The sequence below is a fragment of the Gorilla gorilla genome, chromosome 14, assembly GCF_029281585.2.
Source record: "Gorilla gorilla gorilla isolate KB3781 chromosome 14, NHGRI_mGorGor1-v2.1_pri, whole genome shotgun sequence".
NCBI lineage: Eukaryota > Metazoa > Chordata > Mammalia > Primates > Hominidae > Gorilla > Gorilla gorilla.
This window is the reverse complement of record NC_073238.2, coordinates 55704323-55725990: the sequence shown is the minus strand read 5'-3', so window position 1 is coordinate 55725990 and position 21668 is coordinate 55704323. Positions and strand designations below refer to the sequence as shown.

General features: G+C 43.8%; 1 protein-coding gene and 2 pseudogenes across 1 annotated transcript; 2 read left to right on the top strand and 1 right to left on the bottom strand.

The window, feature by feature from the left end:
* Positions 1–628: 628 nt before the first annotated feature.
* On the bottom strand, positions 629–4775 carry LOC115930414 (olfactory receptor 7E24-like; annotated as a pseudogene).
* Positions 4776–9224: 4449 nt separating this feature from the next.
* On the top strand, positions 9225–10229 carry LOC115930437 (olfactory receptor 7E24-like). Its single transcript, XM_031001402.2, has one exon. The coding sequence runs from the start codon at positions 9342–9344 to the stop codon at positions 10227–10229; it is 888 nt and encodes a 295-aa protein (XP_030857262.2). The 5' UTR covers positions 9225–9341.
* A 7318-nt stretch (positions 10230–17547) lies between these two features.
* LOC115930438 (olfactory receptor 7E24-like) lies at positions 17548–18247 on the top strand (annotated as a pseudogene).
* The last annotated feature ends 3421 nt before the right edge of the window (positions 18248–21668 follow it).

Below are 21668 nucleotides of genomic sequence, written 5' to 3'. Positions count from 1 at the left end.
GAATCTCAGGTAATGAGACCCAGGCCTCATCATTTGTAAGCTCCCCGGGTGATTTGATTCAAAGACAAGATTGAGGACCGGTAACATGGATCTCTACACATAACCTGCCTAAATAGATTCTCCAGAAGCAGTTTATAGAGAAATTCCACATGAACTCTGGAAGAGGATATGAATTTGATGTAGAGTATGTCCTCACTTAACGTCTTTGAAAGTCTCTTGGAAACTTCACCTTTAAGCAAAATTATGTATAGTGAAACCACTTATTCCTCATCAACATCATAACAACTTTGAACACACCGATGGTGTTGGAGGACCTGCTGTATATTGTTTCCATAAAGTCAGTTTTCAGGGAATTCCAAAATGAAGTGAGGACTTTGTGTATATAAAAAGATGGTCGTGATTCCACCTGGATGACAGGGTTATTGCTCAGAAACTAAAGGAGGCCGCCTAGGCATAGAGGATTCTGTCATGAGGTTTCTGCTAAACAAAGGATCCCAGAATACTCACCCATTCCAGTTAAAGGCATAACGAAGAAAGCAATATTCACATAGGAAATGTGGAAAGGAATAAAAGCCATCAAGCAACAACAATAATGTGACTAAGCGGCAGGATTTGCAGATGTAGAGATTTAATGTGGTTGCTGTTTCTCACCCACACAAGAAAAAGGATGGAACAGATCATGAGATTCGACTGTTGTACTGCGCAGCCTCCGCAGGGCACTTTGAATGTCCCTGTTTCTCAGGCTGTAGATGAAAGGGTTCAGCATGGGGGTGACCACAGCGTACATCACTGACGCCACCACAGCATTCCTGGGGGGTGGTGCCACAGCTGAAGTCAGGTGCACGCCAATGCCTGTTCCATAAAATAAGCAAACAACTGCCAGGTGAGAGCCACAGGTTGCAAAGGCTTTATACTTCCCATCTGACGATGACATCCTTAGAACAGAGGGAACAATGTTAGAGTAAAACAAAAGGATCCATCAAATGGGAAGAAGACCAAACATAGTACTATCTAAATATATGAATATGCTATTGATGACACTGTCAGAACAGGCAAGGCTGAAAAGTTGAGATGGGTCACCGACAAAATTAGAGATTTCCACATTCTTGAAGAAGGTGAATTGTAACACAATCCAACTGTGCAGCTGGGAATCCAACAGGCTAAGGAAAAAGGACACCAAAACTAAGAAGACACAGAGGTGAGGATTCACGATGACTGGGTAGTGCAGGGGGTGACACATGGCCAGAAATCGGTCATAGGCCATCACAGTCAGGAGCATGTCTTCTATACATGCAAAAAGGACCAAGAAAGACATATGTGTCAGGCAGCCCGCATGAGAGATGACTCTGCTTTGCGACTGCATGTCCACAATCATCTTGGGAACTGTGGCCGAGATGAAACCGATGTCAGCTCAGGACAGGTTGGAGAGGAAGAAGCGCATGGGGGTGTGGAGGTGGGAGTCAGAGCTGACAGCCAGGATGATGAGCAGGTTCCTCAGCACCATAACCATGTACATGGACAGGGACAGCCCAGTGAGGACCGGCTGCAGTTCTGGATCCTCTGAGAGTCCCAGGAGAAGGAATTCTCAGACACCTGTGAGATTCCGTGGCTCCGTGTGACTTGGACAAATTGAGAAGAAAAGAAGATTGAAAAAATAAAAGATAAAAACCAGCCCTTAATGCTGTGTGTTTATTTTGGATGCAAGCAATTCACAAGGAACATTTTCACACTTGAGGACCATACACCGTCAGCAATATTTCTCAGGTGTGACAAACCCAAAAATCTCAGAATTATTACATGATTTACTTTTTTGCTATTCAACTCTTTCTGTACATACTACTTTAGAGAAAACCCACTGAAGAAGGTTAGAAGACCAAAACGTAATATACAGCAAATCTGTGGTCTCAGTGAAATACAGCCTACTCTTTTCAGAAAAAATAAAATGCAATAAAAATGTTCTTCTCTCTTGAAGAAAAAGATCTCAGTCTAATTGAAAGAAATTAAGAAGTAGTGAAATACACTCTGTTTTATTCTGACACCGTGCTACAAATTCCTTTGAGGTAGAATATTTAAAAGAATGATACAACAGCTAGGACCGCATTATCTAAAAATGAAATCGAACCTTATAGTTCTTAATTGGAAGACCTTTTCACATGCCAGTTACTTTTCATATTTATTATCATCCTCAGGTTTTCTGACATCATTTCTGCATAAAAGTACACGCACACTCAAATATGGGAGCTGTGTTTCCAAATTAATTGAATATATAACTCTTGGCCGAGCGCGATGGCTCACACCTGTAATCCCAGCACATTGGGAGGCCGAGGCTGATGGATCACCTAAGGTCAGGAGTTCCAGACCAGCCTAGCCAACGTGGTGAAACCCGGTCTCTAGTGAAAACAAAAAAAAATTAGCCGGGCGTGGTGGCGGGTAACCGTAGCTACTCGGGAGGCTGAAGCAGGAGAATCCCTTAGAACCTGGAAGGCAGAGATTGGACACCCTGTGATATTAGTTTTGATATCCTAGGGAGATATTGCTCCTGACAGCAGAGTGGGCACTCTGTGATATTATTTGTAATAGCCTAGAAAAATATTGCTCCTAATATCACAGTGGCTGTACACCCTGTGATATTAATTGTAATAACCTACAGAGATATTACTCCTAATAATACAGTGGGTGTACACCCTATGATATTATTCATAATATGTTATTGAGATACGACTCCTGATATCACAGTGAGTGTACACCATGTTTGTACACCCTGTGGTATTATTTGTAACAATTTAGAAAAATATTACAGCTAATATCAAAGTGGGTGTACACCCTGTGATGTTATTTCTTATCTACTAGGTAGATATTACTCCTAATATCACAGTGAGTGTAAACCATGTGTGTACAGACTGTGAAATTATTCATAATACCCTAGGAAGATATTACTCCTAATATCACAGTGGGTGTACACCCTGTGATATTATTTGTAATAACCTAGGGAGATACGATTCCTAATATTACAGTGGGTGTACACTCTGTGATGTTATTTGTAATATCCTAGGAAGATATTACTACTAATATCAACGTGGATGTACACCATGTGTGTACACTCTGTGATATAATTCATAATATCCCAGAGAGATATTTCTCCTAATATCACAGTGGGTGTACACTCTGTGATATTCTTCATACTATACTAGTGAGATGGTGTTCCCAGTATCACAGTGGGTGTACACCCTGTGATATTATTCATAATATCCTAGAGATATATTACCTCTAATATCACAGTTTCTGTATACCCTGTGATATTATTCATAATATCCTAGGGAGATATTATTCCTATTATTACAGTGTGTGTACACCATGGGTGAACACCCTGTGATATTATTCATAATATCCTAGGGAGATATTATTCCTATTATTACAGTGTGTGTACACCATGGGTGAACACCCTGTGATGTTATTCGCAATATCCTAGGGGGATATTACCCTTAATGTCACAGTGGGTGTACACCATGTGTGTACACGCTGAGATGTTACTCGTAATATCCTAGGGAGAAATTAGGCCTAATGTTACAGTGGGTGTACACAATGGGTTTCTATTCTGTGATGCTATTCGTAATATCATAGAAAGTTATTATTCCTAGAATAATACAGTGGGTGTAATACAGTGGGTGTATACCATGTGTGTATACTCTGTGATGTTATTCGTATTATCCTAGATAGATAGTTCTCATAACATCAACGTGGGTGTACGTCATGTATGTACACAGTGGGTGTACAGCCTTGTGATATTATAGGTAATATCCTTGGGACGTATTACTCCTGCTATCATAGTGGGTGTACACCCTGTGATAGTATTTGTAATATCCTAGGGAGATATTACTGTGTACCCTGTGATATTATTTGTGGCATTTGAGGGAGATATTTCTACTAAAGTCAGAGTGGGTGTACAGCCTGTAATATTCTTTCTAATGTCACAGTGGGTGTACATCATGTGTGATTTTTTCTAATATCCAGCGGGGGAGAGGATTATATTGCTTCCAATATCACAGAAGGTGTACACCCCCCTGTGATATTGTTCCTAATATCCAGGAAAGGAGAGGATGACACCATCCCCAATATTACTGGGTTTGTGCCACCCCCTGCAGGGATATTGTTCTTAATATCCAGAGGTGGAGAGAATGATATTACTCACAATATCACAGGGGGTGTACGCCACCCCTGTTTGATATTCTTGGTAATATTCTGGGGGGCAGAGGATGATATTGTTCCTAATGGCATGTGAAAGAGAAAATATTACTCCCATTATCGCAGGGGGTGTTCAGCCCTGATAATATTGTTTTCTAATATCCAGGGAAGGATAGTATGATATTACCCCCAATATCGCAGGGGTTGTACACCTTTTGTGATACTGTGCCCAATATCCAGGGAAATAGAGGATGATATTACTCCCAATATTGCAGAGGGTGGACACCCCCATGGGATATTGTTCCTAATGTCCCAACGGGTAGACGATGATATTACTCCTAATATCAAACTAAATGTACACCACCTCTGTGATATTGTTCCTAATATCCAGAAAGGAAAAGAATCATATTACTCCCAACAGCGTAGGAAATGTATACCCGTGCTGTGAAATTTTCCCAATATCCAGGTGGGGAGAGGATCATATTACTTCCAATATCGCAGGGTGTGTACACCCACTCTGTGATCTTGTTGCTAACATCCAGGTTTTGGAAGAACGACATTACTCCCAATATCGCAGGGGGAGTACATCCCCCCGTGACCTTGTTAGTAATTTCCTGGGTGGAGACGATGATATTACTCCCAATATCCCAGGGGGTGTACACAGCCCTGTGAAAATCTTCCTAATAACCAGAGGGAGAGAGGATGATATTACACCCAATAGCGCAGGGGGTGTACACAACCCTGTGATATTGTTCCTAATATCCAGAGCAAAAGAGGATGATATGACTCGCAATATAGCAGGGGGTGTACAGCCCTCCAGTAATTGTTCTTAATACCCTGGGAGGGAGAGGATAAGATTACATTGAATACCGCAGGGAATGTACACCCTCCCCCTCTGATACCCTTCCTAATATCCAGGGGAAGAGAGGATCATTGTACTCCCAATATCTCAGAGGCAGTACACCCCACCTGTGATATTGTTCCTAATATGCAAGGGGGGAGAGGATGATACTACTCCCAATATCACAGGGGTGTTCACATCCCCAGTGACATTTTTCCTAATATCTAGGGGAGAGAAAATTATATGACAGCAAATGTCACAGAGTCTGTACATCCCTTCCTGATATTGTTCCTAATATCCAGGGCGGAAGAGGATGATATCAAATATCAAAGGGGGTGTACACCCCCCTTATGATATTGTTCTTTATATTCACAAGGGGAGACGATGATATTACTCTGAATATCGTAGGGGTTGTTCACACCCCCTCTGATATTGTTTCTAATATCCAGGGGGGAGAAAATAATATTACTTCCAGTATTGCAGGTGGTGTATACCCCACCTGAAATATTGCACCGAATATCCAAAGAGGGAGAGGATGGTATTCATACCAATATCGAAGTGTGTGTACATGCCCCTTGTGATATGGTTTTTAATATCCAGGGATAGGAGGATGATATTAGTCCCAACGTCACAGAGGGTGTACACTACCCCTGTGATATTGTCCCTAACTTCCACAGGGGAGAGGATGATATCATTCCCAATATCTCAGAAGTTGTATATCCCCCGTGATATTGTTCGTCATATCCAGGGAGGCACACGATGACTTTCCATTGAATTTCGCGACAGGCGTACACGCACAGTGTGATATTGTTCCTGATATCCAAGAAGGGAGAGGATGATATTACTCCCAATAAAGCAGTGGGTGTACATTACCCCTGTGTTATTGTCTGTAATATCCGGGGGCGGGGTGGGGGAGAGGATAACATTCCCTCAAATTTAGCAGGTGGTTTGATGCCCCTTGTGGTGTTGTTTTTAATATCCAGCAGGGGAGACAATAATACTATTTTTGATAGTCCAATTCTTCCGCTCCACCTTTCCGGAACTCTGAGGCTGGTAGTCAGCATGCAGTTTCCGTGTGATCCCCAATACCTTTGCCGTCTTCTGTAGCAAGTCAGCCACAAACGCAGGCCCGTTATCTGAGCCGATCCGGAAGGGCAGTCCCAATCTAGGAATCAGATCTCGAAGAAGCACATGGGTTACTTCACGAACTTTCTCAGTTCGTGTTGGATAAGCCTCTACCCACCCACAGTAGGTACACCAAAGGACTAGTAAATACTTGTTACCTCCACACTTTGGCATCTCTGTGAAGTCTACCTGGAGATCTTCAAAGGGGGCTGCTCCATAAGTTTCTATGCTGGGCGGAACGGCTTGCCTCGCATGATACTGTCGGCAGGTAACACACAGCTGCGTCACCATTTTGGCAAGGGCTGACAAATCCGAGATGTAGAAATACCAGCCTAACAACTTTTCCAGTGACTCCTGACCTAGATGGGTGGTTTCATGCACAGCCAGTACAACTGCAGCTCCCAGCAGCTGTGGCACAGCTACTCTCCCAACTGGTAACCGATTCCATCCTTCCTCCATCACTTGTCCTTCCCTCTACCTGGAGAAAGTCCTTTTTTCTAAACTTTAGAAGAAGTAGGTCCAAGATCAGGTGCTTGAGGGAGCAGAGAGGCTGTGACTGATGCCTGGAAGGGGATCGAAAAGATGCTGCTTTTCGAGCCTCTGAGTCAACACGGGAATTCCCCAAACCCACCAAGGTAGAAGCTCGCTGGTGTCCTTTGCAATGCATAAGTGCCACCTTGTGGGGTTTCCATACTGCTTCTAATAATTGCAAGATTTCTTGTTGATATTTTCTGTCTTTTCCCCCAGAGTTCAATAGCTCCCTCAAATGTCACAAATAATACCACAGGATATACAGTGATATCTCCCTAGGATATTACAAATACTATCACAGGGTGTACACCCACTGTGATAACAGGAGTAATACATCCCAAGGATACTACCAGGAATATCACAAGGCTGTACAGCCACTATGACATAAGAAGTGATATCTCCCTAGGATATTATTAATAACATCACAGAATGTACACCTATGGTGTGCACCCATGGTGATATTAGGTGTAATATCAACCCAGGACATAACCAATAAGACCACAGGGAGTACATACATGATGTACACACACAGTGATGTGATGAGAACTATCTCCCTAGGATAATATGAATAACATCACAGAGTGGACACACATGGTATACACCCACTGTGGCACTAGGACTAATAACTTTCTAAGATATTACGAATAGCATCACAGAATAGAAAGACATGGTGTACACCCACTGTAACACTAGGTGTAATTTCTCCCTAGGATGTCACGAGTAACATCTCAGTTCGTACACACATGGTGTACACCCACAGTGACATTAAGGGTAATATCTCCCTAGGATATTACCAATAACATCACAGGGTGTCCACCCATGGTGTACACGCACTGTGATGTTAGGGATAATATCTCCCTGGAATATGATGAATAATACCACAGGGTGTACAGAAACTGTGATATTAGAGGTAATATCTCTCTACGATATTATGAATAATATCACAGGGTGTACACCCACTGTGATACTGGGAGCAATATCTCTCTAGGATAGTACAAGTAATATCACAGAGTGTACACCCACTGTGATATCAGGAGAAATATCTCTCTGGGATATCACGAATTATATCACAGAGTGTACACATGTGGTGTACATCCACTTTGATATTAGGAGTAATATCTTCCCAGGACATTACAAACAACCTCACAGAGTGTACACCCACCATAATAGTAGGAATCGTATCACCCTAGGGGATCACCAATAATATCACTGGGTGTACACCCACTGTGATATTAGGAGTAATATCTTCCTAGGGTATTACGAATAATTTCACAGTCTGTACACACATGGTTTACACTCACTGTGATATTAGGAGTAATATCTACCTAGTAGATAAGAAATAACGTCACAGGGTGTACACCCACTTTGATATTAGCTGTAATATTTTTCTAAGTTGTTACAAATAAGATCACAGGGTGTGCAAACATGGTGTACACTAACTGTGATATCAGGAGTCGTATCTCCGTAATATATTATGAATAATATCATAGGGTGTACACCCACTGTATTATTAGGAGTAATATCTCTGTAGGATATTACAATTAATATCACAGGACAGGGTGTACAGCCACTGTGATATTAGGAGCAATATCTTTCTAGAATATTACAAATAATATCACAGGGTGTACGCCCACTCTGCTGTCAGGAGCAATATCTCCCTAGGATATCAAAAATCCTATCACAGGGTGTCCAATGTCTGCCTTCCAGGTTCTAAGGGATTCTCCTTCTTCAGCCTCCCAAGTAGCTAGGATTACCCGCCACCACGCCCGGCTAATTTCTTTTTATTTTCACTGGAGACGCGGTTTCACCACGTTGGCCAAGCTGGTCTGGAACTCCTGACCTCAGGTGATCCATCAGCCTCGGCCGCCCAAAGTGCTGGGATTACAGGTGTGAGCCATGGCACTCGGCCAGGAGTTATATATTCAATTAATTTGGAAACACAGCTCCCATATTTGAGGGTGCATGTACTTTTATGAAGAAATGATGTCAGAAAACCTAAGGATGATAATAAATATGAAAAGTAACTGGCATGTGAAAAGGTCTTCCGATGAAGAACTCTTAAGTTTCGATTTCATTTTTAGATAATGCAGTCCTAGCTCTTGTATCGTCCTTCTACATATTCTACATCAAAGGAATTTGTAGCACGGTGTCAGAATAAAATAGAATGTATTTCACGGCTTCTTAATTTCTTTCAATTAGACTGAGATCTTTTTCTTCCAGAGAGAAGAACATTTTCATTGCATTGTATTTTTTCTGAAAAGAGTGGGCCGTATTTTACTGAGATCACGAATTTGTTATACATTACGTTTTGGTCTTCTAACCTTCTTCAGTGGATTTTCTCTAAAGTAGTATGTACAGAAAGAGTTGAATAGCAAAAAAGTAAATCATGTAATAATTCTGAGATTTTTGGATTTGTCACAACTGAGAAACATTGCTGGCGGTGTATGGTCTGCAAGTGTGAAAATGTTCCTTGTGAATTGCTTGCATTCAGCATGAAGGGCTGGTTTTTGTCTTTTATTTTTCCAATCTTCTTTCCTTCTCAAGGTGTCCAAGTCACACAGAGCCACAGAGTCTCACAGGTGTCTGAGAATTCCTCCTCCTGGGACTCTCAGGGGATCCAGAACTGCAGCCGGTCCTTGCTTTGCTGTCCCTGTCCCTGTCCATGTATCTGGTCACGGTGCTGAGGAACCTGCTCATCATCCTGGCTGTCAACCCTGACTCCCACCTCCACACCCCCATGTACTTCTTCCTCTCCAACCTGTGCTGGGCTGACCTCGGTTTCACCTTGGCCACGGTTCCCAAGATGACTGTGGACATGCAGTCACATAGCAGAGTCATCTCTCATGTGGGCTGCCTGACACAGATGTCTTTCTTGGTCATTTTTGCATGTATAGAAGACATGCTCCTGACCGTGATGGCCTATGACTGCTTTGTAGCCATCTGTCGCCCTCTGCACTACCCAGTCATTGTGAATCCTCACTCTCTGTGTCTTCTTCATTTGGTGTCCTTTTTCCTTAGCCTGTTGGATTCCCAGCTGCACAGTTGGATTGTGTTACAATTCACCTTCTTCAAGAATGTGGAAATCTCTAATTTTGTCTGTGAGCCATCTCAACTTCTCAACCTTGCCTGTTCTGACAGTGTCATCAATAGAATATTCATGTATTTCGATAGTACTATGTTTGGTTTTCTTCCCATTTCAGGGATCCTTTTGTCTTTCTATAAAATTGTCCCCTCCATTCTAAGGATGTCATCATCAGATGGGAAGTATAAAGCCTTTGCAACCTGTGGCTCTCACCTGGCAGTTGTTTGCTTATTTTATGGAACAGGCATTGGCGTGCACCTGACTTCAGCTGTGGCACCACCCCCCAGGAATGCTGTGGTGGCGTCAGTGATGTACGCTGTGGTCACCCCCATGCTGAACGCTTTCATCTACAGCCTGAGAAACAGGGACATTCAAAGTGCCCTGCGGAGGCTGCGCAGTACAACAGTCGAATCTCATGATCTGTTCCATCCTTTTTCTTGTGTGGGTGAGAAACGGCAACCACATTAAATCTCTACATCTGCAAATCCTGCCCCTTAGTCACATTATTGTTGTTGCTTGATGGCTTTTATTCCTTTCCACATTTCCTATGTGAATATTGCTTTCTTCGTTATGCCTTTAACTGGAATGGGTGAGTATTCTGGGATCCTTTGTTTAGCAGAAACCTCATGACAGAATCCTCTATGCCTAGGCGGCCTCCTTTAGTTTCTGAGCTATAACCCTGTCATCCAGGTGGAATCACGACCATCTTTTTATATACACAAAGTCCTCACTTCATTTTGGAATTCCCTGAAAATTGACTTTATGGAAACAGTGTACAGCAGGTCCTCCAACACCATCGGTGTGTTCAAAGTTGTTATGATGTTGATGAGGAATAAGTGGTTTCACTATACATAATTTTGCTTAAAGGTGAAGTTTCCAAGAGACTTTCAAAAATGTTAAGTGAGGACATACTCTACATCAAATTCATATCCTCTTCCGGAATTCATGTGGAATTTCTCTATAAACTGCTTCTAGAGAATCTATTTAGGCAGGTTATGTGTAGAGATCCATGTCACCGGTCCTCAATCTTGGCTTTGAGTCCCATCACCTGGGGAGCTTACAAATGATGAGGTCTGGGTCTCAATACCTAAGATTCTGATTTCCATGCACCTGTGTGAGTATGTGGATTTTTTTTTTTTTTCTGTTACAGCACCATAGGTGGTTCCAATGACGAAGTTTTTAGAGGCATCAAGCTCCAATGAGTAAGAAGAGAAATTAATCGTGATATGATTTCTTCAAATATTATCTTCAAATGCATTGTCCATCAACACCATAAAAATGTTTATTAGGCTGTTTTTTCTTACCATTTCGCATTTTCTATTTCTATCTTTTCCTTTTTTTTTTTGAGGCAGAGTTTCACTCTTGTTGCCCAGGCTGGGGTTCAATGGCACGATCTCGGCACACTGCAACCTCTGCCTCCTGTATTCAAGCGATTCTCCTGTCTCAGCCTTCCAAGTAGTTGGGATTACAGGCATGCGCTACCATGCCGGGCTATTTTTTTTTTTTTTTTTTGTATTTTTATTAGAGACGGTGTTTCTCCATTTTGGTCAGGCTGGTCTTGAACTCCCGACCTCAGGTGATCTGCCCGCATCCGCTTCCCAAAGTGCTGGGATTACAGGCGTGAGCGACTGCGCCCAGCCACCACTTAGCATTTACATTTTACATTTGTTGAAGTTATAGATTTATGCACATGTTGATTGCTGCTTTGTTATACACTTGCATATACATAAGATGGGAAATAGAAAAGAATAAAATGGGCAGAGTATCCCTGAAGCTTCACATTCCGAGACATTTTAAAAATATTTGCTCTTTAAAAATTTGTTTCAATTAAGAAACTGTGGTATACACACCCAATGAAGTATTATTCAGCCTAAAAAGGAAGAAAATCCTCTCCGCTGCAGACAAAATGGATGAGATTGCAGGTCTGTATATTAAATGAAATAAGCCAGGCACAGAATGACAAATATTTCATGTCCTCACTTCTATGTAGGAAGAAAAAAGGAAACCTTGGCCAGGTGTGGTGGCTCAGGCCTGTAGTCCCAGCACTTTGGGAGGCGGAGTCGCATGGATCACTTGAGTCCAGGAGTTGGAGAACCGCCTGGCCAACATGGTTTTTCTTTTGTTTTGTTTTTGAGATGGAGTCTCGCTCTGTTGCCCAGGCTGGAGTGCAGTGGTGTGATCTCGGCTCACTGCAAGCTCTGCTTCCCGGGTTCATGCCATTCTCCTGCCTCAGCCTCCCAAGTAACTGGGACTACAGGCACCCACCACCACACCTGGCTAATTTTTTGTATTTTTAGTAGAGACGGGGTTTCATCGTGTTAGCCAGGATGGTCTTGATCTCCTGACCTCCTGATCCACCCGCCTCGGCCTCTCAAAGTGCTGGGATTACAGGCGTGAGCCACTGCACCCGGCCCATGCTGTATCCTTATCTGTTGTCTGTTGTTGTTTGTTTGTTTTTGAGCCCAGAAATAACTTCTCACCTATATGTTCAAATGATTTTTAACATGAGTGCTAAGAAAGCTCATTGGTGGAAAAGCAGCCTTTTCAAGAAATGGTGTTGAAGAAACTTGATTTCCACATGCAGAAGAATGAAGGTGGACCCTATGTCACACCAGGTGCAAAAATTAACACAAACTGGATCAAAGACCTAACGCCAAGTGCTAAAAGTATCATAGGCCTAAAAGAAAACATTGGCCACACTTTCATGACATCGGATTGGGCAATGCTTTATGGGATATGACCCCAAAAGCATAGGCAATGAAAGAAAATTAGATTCCTTGGATTACATCTAAATGACAGACACTTTTGTGAAGCAAAAAACACTGTGAACTGAGTGAAAAGATAACCCATGGATTAGGAAAAATATTTGCAAATCATCTATCTGAAAAGAGGCTGATATCCATCATATGTCAAGAACAGCTAGAACTAAACAACAAGAAACCCAAAGCATCCCATTAACAATGGTCAGAAGACTCGAGTAGACGTGTCCCTGAAGAAGATATAGCAATGGCCAATAAGCATCTAAGATGATGTTCAAAATCACTCATCATAGGGAAGCACAAATCAAACCAAGAATATGATACCACACGTTAGGATGGATATGATAAACAAACAAGCATTGGTGAGACTAGAGGGAAGCAGGAATGCTCGAATATGATTGGAAGGAATGTAAAACCGTGAAGGAACAGGGAAAGTACTATGGCGTGTACTGAAAAAATTAGAAACAGAATGATCAGATGTTCCCGCAGTTGCATTTATGGGTACCTACCAAAAAGAATTAGAAGGCAGGAGTGGAAGAGAGATTTGTGCACCCATATTCATAACAGCATTATTCACAACAGCCAAAATGTGGAAGCAACCCGAGGGTTCGTGGACAGATGAACGAAAAAGCACACTGCAGTGCATTCATACAATGGAAGACTATTCAGCCTTCAAAAGGCAGGCACTTCTGGCCGGTGCGGTGGCTCACGCCTGTAATCCCAGCATCTTGGAAGATCGAGGTGGGCGGATCACCTGAGGTCAGGAGTTCAAGACCAGCCTGGACATCTTGGTGAAACCCTGTCTCTACTGAAAATGCAAAAAATTAGCCGAGCGTGGTGGCGTGTGCCTATAGTCCCAGCTACTCGGGAGGCTGAGGCACAAGAATCCCTTGAACCCGGGAGGCGGAGGTTGCAGTGAACCCAGATTGCGCCACTGCACTCCAGCCTGTGTGACAGAGTGAGACTCCATGTAAACACAAAACAAAACAAAATGAAACAAAAACAAACAAAACAAAACAAAAAACCAGACAGGCACTTCTGACACAGGCTGCAACATGGATGAACCTTGAAGACATTATCGTCAGTGAAATAAATAAATCCCAAAAGGATAAACACGACCAGGCTCAGTGGCTCGCACCTGTAACCCCAGCACTTTGGGGGGCTGAGGCAGGCAGATCACTTAAGGTCAGGAGTTCAAGAGCAGCCTGGTCAATATGGTGAAAGCTCATCTCTATTAAAAATACAAAAACTAGCTGGGCGTGGTGGCGCACGCCTGTAACTCCAGCTACTCGGGAGACTGAGACACAAGAATCGCTTGAACCCACGAGGTGGAGGTCGCAGTGAGCCGAGATCACGCCACTGCACTCCAGCCTGGGCCACAGAGAACAACTCTGCCTCAAAAAAAAAAAAAAAAATTCACCACGGTATGATTCCACTTCTATCAAGTGTCTAGAGCAGTTAAACTCATAGAGTTGCAAATTAGAATGGTGGCCCCTGGGGTGGGCGAGAGAGAGGAATAGAGAGTCTGGTGAATGGGTGCAATTTCCATTTTGAAAGATAAAACTGTTCTGGAGATGATGGCGGTGATGGTTGCTAAACAATGTGAATGTACTTAATATCATTCAACTGTCAACTGAAAAATAGTGGAAATTGTCAATGTTTATACTGGCCATTCTAGATGAAATCATATATACTTATAACTTTTAGTATTGATACGTGGTCTATTTTCCCATAGTAAAAGATGAAAATGAAAGCAGCTGGATCTTTAAAAAGAAAAGAAAGAGGGGAATAATACACACGAGCTTCCTCCTGATGACAGGAAGAGCCCCAAAGCTTCTATGGACACTCACTTTTCTCTTCTTCTTCCTGCATCCTTATGAGGAAATCTGTAGAGATTGGGGAACTTGGGCGACTTTGGCTAATGAGGAGCTCTGTGCCTTGAGCCCCCCAGGCCATAGAATAGTCAATACTCAGTCTGTGCCTCCAGCCCTGCAGTGTGAGGTTCCAGTCCTGTGGGCTCCACACCCGTCACCTGTATCAGGAGGCTCATGTCTCACCCTGTCTTCTTGCCAGCCTTGAGGACAGAGTCTGAGCCTCCGTCATGCGCCACGCAGGGAGGACAGTGGACCTGTTCTCCACGGTCATGGCCCAGCAGAGGGGAAGGGCAGTTCAGTGAGTCCTGAGGGACAGACAGAGGCTTGCTTTGTTTCCTCATCCTCAGGACAAACAGGACAGTACGGTGGGGAGATGGGAGGAGACCAAGGTGCAAACTGTCAGCTCAGCTGACTGTGGAGATTCTGTTCTTGCTTGTGGTGGGGGGTCTCAGAAATCTTATTCAAAATTTCGCCTTCCTCCCCCACTGGTTGTCCTTTTCATAGACACCTCACCCATGATAGCAGGGAATGAGTCCCTCTAAACTATTCCCTGAGAAAAACAAAAAGATGGTGAAGGTGATGATGAGGATAAAGAGGATGATGACAGACACCAGGGCATCATGAACCCTTACTGAGGGCTTCCTAAAGGCCAGGCTCTGAGCTCTGTGGTCTATGCTGCTTGCTTCATTTCATCTGCGTAGTCGCCCAGTTATTAGTGCACATTTCATGATGATTTTACAGACTAGAAAAGGAGCAACACATTTTCATATAGCTTGTACCAGATCATGAAGTCAAAAAGAGTGAAGCCCAATTTGAACCAGGCAGTCTAAGGCCAGACACATGGCATTTGGGCAGTCCTCTCCCTGCATCCAACCTGCCTTCTCCAATCCTTGTCCCTCAGGCCGACGCCCCTGCTCACTGTGCCCTTCCCTTTGGGGGTTCCTTGTAGACCACAGCTAGACCAGTGGGTGCCACAATCACTGTGTCAAGTATGGAAACGGCATCTGAGATCACATCAAAGATTCCAGAAAGAATTGGCACAGCATCATTTGGGATGCATCTCTCCCTTGCCCCTGTTCCTGGCTTTCCTTACAGCTCTCGACTTCCTCCAAGGAGTCATCAATTCGGGGTTTGGCTTCCATTCCTATTGAGGAAGCTGGAAATCATTTCAAAAATGCTCCTCAGATGTGCCTGTGGTTAAGACCTCTGAGCTCTGTTGAAAACTTTTGGAAGCTGGGTGCGGTGGCTCACGCCTGTAATCCCAGCACTTTGGGAGGCTGAGGCAGGCGAATCACAAGGTCAGGTGTTCGAGACCAGCCTGGCCAACATGGTGAAACCCCGTCTCTCCTAAAAAGAGAAAAAAAAAATGAGCCGGGCGTAGTGGCGGGCGCCTGTAATCTCAGCTACTCAGCAGGCTGAGGCAAGAGAATAGCTTGAACCTGGGATGCGGAGGTTGCAGTGAGCCGAGATCACTCCACTGCACTCCAGCCTGGGCAACAGAACGAGACTCCATTTCAAAACAAAAACAAAAAAGAACCCACAACATTTTGAGGGTTGGGAGATCATCAGGTATAGTGCCCGGGACTTAGAGTCTGGCCATTAATTTTCAATACCACCGTTTCTACTTATCTGTATGGCAAGGGGTGAGACGTCCATCCTCTGACACTCAGCACTCTCATCTGAGTTGATTTCTAGTTGACCCAATGGAAGTGAGTGATGATGAAACCGATCGTGGGTGCCCGCTGCAGGATCTCTATGTGATGGATGGGTAAAGTCAAGGCAAAGTGAATTTTAGATACATTCGTTAATATTTTAAGCTTAAACTCCATACAGTTCAACGGAAATATCCCCTGACCTGAAGTTCTGGTTTCCTTGCATTCCAGACAGGACATTTTCTTTTGTCCTTATCTCAGTAAGTACTGAGTATTGTGAGAGGAACAAAAGAGTCTCTGTTGTTTCTGATTCCCCAGAGCCCCTATCTTGCTTGGCACATAGGAGATAGCAAAAGTAAACATCTATGTGAATTATTGAATTGACACTTCCTTGGTTCACAAAAATTGGCGGTCATCAGTGTGACGTCAGTGTGACAGAGCGTGTGTTTTTGGTTTTTTGTTTTTTGAGATGGAATTTTGCTCTTGTTGCCCAGGCTGGAGTGCAGTGGTGTGATCTCGGCTCACTGTAGCCTCTGCCTCCCAGATTCAAGCCATTCTCCTGCCTCAGCCTCCCGAGTAGCTGGGACTACAGGAGCGCGCCGCCATACTGGGTGAAGTTTTTGTATTTTCAGTAGAGGCGGGGTTTCACCATGTTGGCCAGGATGGTCTTGATCTCCTGACCTCATGATACGCCCTCCTCGGCCTCCCAAAGTGCTGGGATCACAGGCGTGAGCCACCGCGTCAGGCCAAAGGTTTTGATGAAAAGTCTAAGTCCACCGAAGCTAAGGACGGGAGTTATAGCTTACATGAATTTTAAAACAAGACCCACCGATTTGAGTAAGTAATTACTCTCTTGAAGGAGAAAAGTCAGAAAACATAATGATGAAATCACTAGGACCCAACTGGCCTGTGGAACTATTTTCTGCTTATGAACTATCAACTTTAATTTCATTTCCAGATGGCATGGGCTCAGCAGTTATACAGTGTTTACAGATGTTCTAAATCAAGGGAATTTGTATCAATCTATTGGAATAAAATAAAACATTTGAGTTCTTAATTTCCTTTAATTAGGATAACCTTTTTCTTAAAGTGAAGAGAATGGTTTTATTACATAGTTTCCTTCGGTAAAGATAGGCTGTATTTTCTAGCAAATACGAATTTGTTATATATGATGATCTGGTTCTTGGAACATTCTTGAATCTAGTGTCTCTGAGACAGGTGTGTACAACAAGAAGTGAATAACACAGAAATCAATGATGAAAGCATTAGAAGACATTTGAGTTTGTCAGAACTGCAAAATATTGCTGAGTGTGGATTGCTCTGAAACCTGAAAACATTACTTGTGAATTGCTTCTATCCAAAATGCAGACACGATGCTGGGTGTTGGTTTACTTGTTTCCGATTTTTCAACCTCTTTTCTAGGCAAAAGGTGTCCAATCTCTACAGACCCACAGAATCTAACAGATGTCTCTATATTCCTCTTCCTAGAACTACAGAGGATCCAGAATGGCAGCCGGTCCTCACTGGGCTGTTCCTGTCCATGTGCCTGGTCATGGTGCTGGGGAACCTGCTCATCATCCTGGCCATCAGCCCTGACTCCCACCTCCACATCCCCATGTACTTCTTCCTCCCCAACCTGTCCTTGCCTGACATCGGTTTCACCTCCACCACGGTCCCCAAGATGATTGTGGACATCCAGTCTCACAGCAGAGTCATCTCCTATGCAGGCTGCCTGACTCAGATGTCTCTCTTTGCCATTTTTGGAGGCATGGAAGAGAGACATGCTCCTGAGTGTGATGGCCTATGACCGGTTTGTAGCCATCTGTCACCCTCTATATCATTCAGCCATCATGAACCCGTGTTTCTGTGGCTTCCTAGTTTTGTTGTCTTTTTTTTCTGTCCTCAGTCTTTTAGACTCCCAGCTACACAACTTGATTGCCTTACAAGTGACCTGCTTCAAGGATGTGGAAATTCCTACTTTCTTCTGTGACCCTTCTCAACTCTCCCATCTTGCATGTTGTGACACCTTCACCAATAAGATAATCGTGTATTTCCCTGCTGCCATATTTGGTTTTCTTCCCATCTCAGGGACCCTTTTCTCTTACTCTAAAATTGTTTCCTCCATTCTGAGGGTTTCATCATCAGGTGGGAAGTATAAAGCCTTCTCCACCTGTGGGTCTCACCTGTCAGTTGTTTGCTGAGTTTATGGAACAGGCATTGGAGGGTACCTCAGTTCAGATGTGTCATCTTCCCCCAGAAAGGGTGCAGTGGCCTCAGTGATGTACACGGTGGTCACCCCCATGCTGAACCCCTTCGTCTACAGCCTGAGAAACAGGGATATTAAAGGTGTCCTGCAGCCGCCGCACGGCAGTACAGTTTAATCTCAATATCTTATCTGTTCCATTCCTTTGTAGTGTGGGTTTAAAAAGGCAGCAAAGTCAAATAAGAATGATAACACAGGGTGAACATCCACTGTGATATTAGGAGTAATACCTCCCTAGGATATAAAAAATACCGTGACGGAGTATACACACATGGGGTACACCCACTGTGATATTAGAAGCAATATCTCCCTAAAGTAGGATGAAAAATATCACAGGGTGTGCACACTGTGTGATATGAGGAGTAATATTTACCCTGGATATTACGACTAATATCAAGGGTGTACACACCCGGGCTACACGCACTGTGATATCAGGAGTTGTATCTCCCTAGGATATTATGAATGCTATCACAGGGTATACACTATGTGTGTACATCCACTGTGATATTTGAAGTAATATCTCTCTATGAGATGATAAATAACATCAAAGCGTGTACACTCCTGTGACATATTAGGTGTAACATCCTTCTAGGGTATTACAGATAACGTCACAACGTGTACACCTCCTGTGAGGTTTTGTACACTCTTTGTGACATTAAAAGAAACATCCCCCTAGGATATTATGAATAATAACACAGGAGGGGTACACACATGGTGTACACCGCCTGTGTCATCAGGAGTAACATTCCCCTAGGATATTATGAATAATATCACAGCAGGGGTACACACATGGTGTACACCCCATGTGACATTCGGAAGAGCATGCCCCTAGGATATTAGCAATAGTATCACAGGCATTGGATACGCATTTTTAATGCGTAATGTCACCCCCGGTGACATTAAAAATAACATCCCCCTTGGATATTATGAATAATACGACAGGGAGTACACCCTGTGTGACATTAGGAGTAACATCCCCCGAGGATATAACGAATAATATCAGAGGGTGTACATGCATTGTGGCCTTAGTAGTAACATCTCTTTAGGATATTACAAATAATATCACAGGGTGTACAGGCATTGTGAAATTAGTAGTAACATCCCGCTGGGATATGACGAGTCATATCACAGTGTGTACACCCCCGTGACAATAGTAGCAACATTCCCCTAGAATATTAGGAATCATATCACAGGAGGTACAGCCCCTGTGATTTACGAGTAACATGTCTATAGAATATTACAAGTCATATCACTGTGTGACTCTGTGTACACCCCGTGTGACTTTAGGAGTAACATCCCACAAAACTATGATGAAAAATATCACAGGGTGAACACCCCCTGTGACCTGAGGAATAACGTAGTTTCAGGATATTGTGAATGATGTGACAAGGTGTACACACCCTGTGATGTTAGGAGCAATATCCGTTGGGGATGTTAGGAAGAATATCACACGGAACACACCCCCTGTGACATTAGGATATGACAAATAATATCACAAGGTGTACACACATCGTGACATTAGTGCTAATATCCCTCTGGTACACTATGAATAATATCACAGGGTGTACATCCCTGTGATATTAGGAGTAACATCCCCCTAGAATAGTAAGAATAATAACACGGGGTGTACACCCCCTGTGACATGAGGAGTATCATCTCGCTAGAATATTACGAATAATGTCACAGGGTGTTATCATCTCTGCCAATAGGAGTAGAGACCCCTGGGAAATTGTGAATACTATTACAGGGTGCACAGCCCTGTGACATTAGGAGTAACATCTTTCTAGAATATCACAAATAATATCACAATGTGTACACCCGCTGTGTCATTAAAAGTAAAATTGCCCTAGGATGTTATGAAATAGAACACAGGGAGTACACCCCGGGTGACATTAGAAGTAACATCCCCCGAGGATATAGCGAATAAGATCAGAGAATGTACCTGCGTTGGGACATCAGTAGTAACATCTCTTCAGGACAATACGAATAATATCAAAGGGTGTACACGCATTGTGAAATGAGCAGTAAACTCCTGCTACGATATTAGGAATTTTATGACAGGGTCTACACGCCCTGTGACATTAGCAGTAACGTTTTCCTAGAAGATTACAAAGAATATTAAACGGTGTAAATGACCTGTGAATTACGAGCAACATTTCCATAGCATGTTGCACGTAACATCACTGTGTGTACACGCCGTGTGACATTAGGGGTAACTCCCCACAAAATTATAACGAATAATTTCACAAGGTGTGCCCCCTCTGTGACATTAAAAGTAACATTTCCCTGGAATATGACGACAATATCACAAAGTGTACACCCTCTGTGTTATGAGGAGTGACATCTTATGAGCATAATACGAATAATTTGACAAGGTGTACAAACCCTGTGACATAAGGGGTGACATCCCTCTAGGACATTATGAATACTATCAAAAGGAACATACACCGTGCGACAATAAAAGCAACCTCCCCTTAGGAGAATAAGAATAACACCACAAGGTGTACACACAATGTGACATTATTGTTAAGGTGAAGCTAGGACATTGGGAATAACATCACAGTGTACAGAGTCCTGTGACGTCAGGTTTAACATTCCCCTACAAAATTAGGAACAACATTGAAGGGTGTGTACCCCAGCGACTTTAGCAGCCGCATCTTGCTACAAGATGGAAGATAATGTCCCAGGGTGTGAACCGAGGATGGCAGTATAGAAAGGATCCTAGGACAAATCGGGGAGTAATATCATCCCCCTCTCCCCCCTGGATATTACGATCTACATCGCAGGGGGTCGGGAGCTCCCCTCGATGAGGGGAGGAATATCACCCCCATCTTCCCCCTGGATACGACGATCCACACGGTATGGGGGCGGGAGCCCCCACGATTCGGGGAGTAATATCACCCCCCACTAACCCCATCGATATGACGATCCACATGGGAGGGGGGCTGGCGCTCCCCCCTATTCGGGGAGTAATATCACCCCCACACCCCCCGGACAGGACGATCCACATCGCAGGGCGGCGGGCGACCCCACCAGGCGGGGAGTAATAGCACACTATCTCCCACCCTAGATATGACGATCCTCATTGCAAGGGGGCAGAGACCCCCGTGATGCGGGGAGTAATACCACACCCCTCTCTCACCCTGGATATGACAATCCAGATTTGAGGGGAAGGGGCGCCCCCACGACGCGGGGAGTCATATCACCCCCCTCCCGAACACTGGATATGGCGATCCACATCGCAACGGGGGCGCGGCGCCCCCCGCGATGCGGGGAGTAAGAGCCAGCCCCTCTTGCCCCCCTGGCTCTTAGGACCCCCATCGCAGGGGGGCGCGGCGCCCCCTGCGATGCGGGGAGTA

Excerpts from the sequence above, each read along its gene's own strand:
- LOC115930437 (XM_031001402.2), top strand. The coding sequence starts at position 9,342 with ATGTATCTGGTCACGGTGCTGAGGAACCTGCTCATCATCCTGGCTGTC.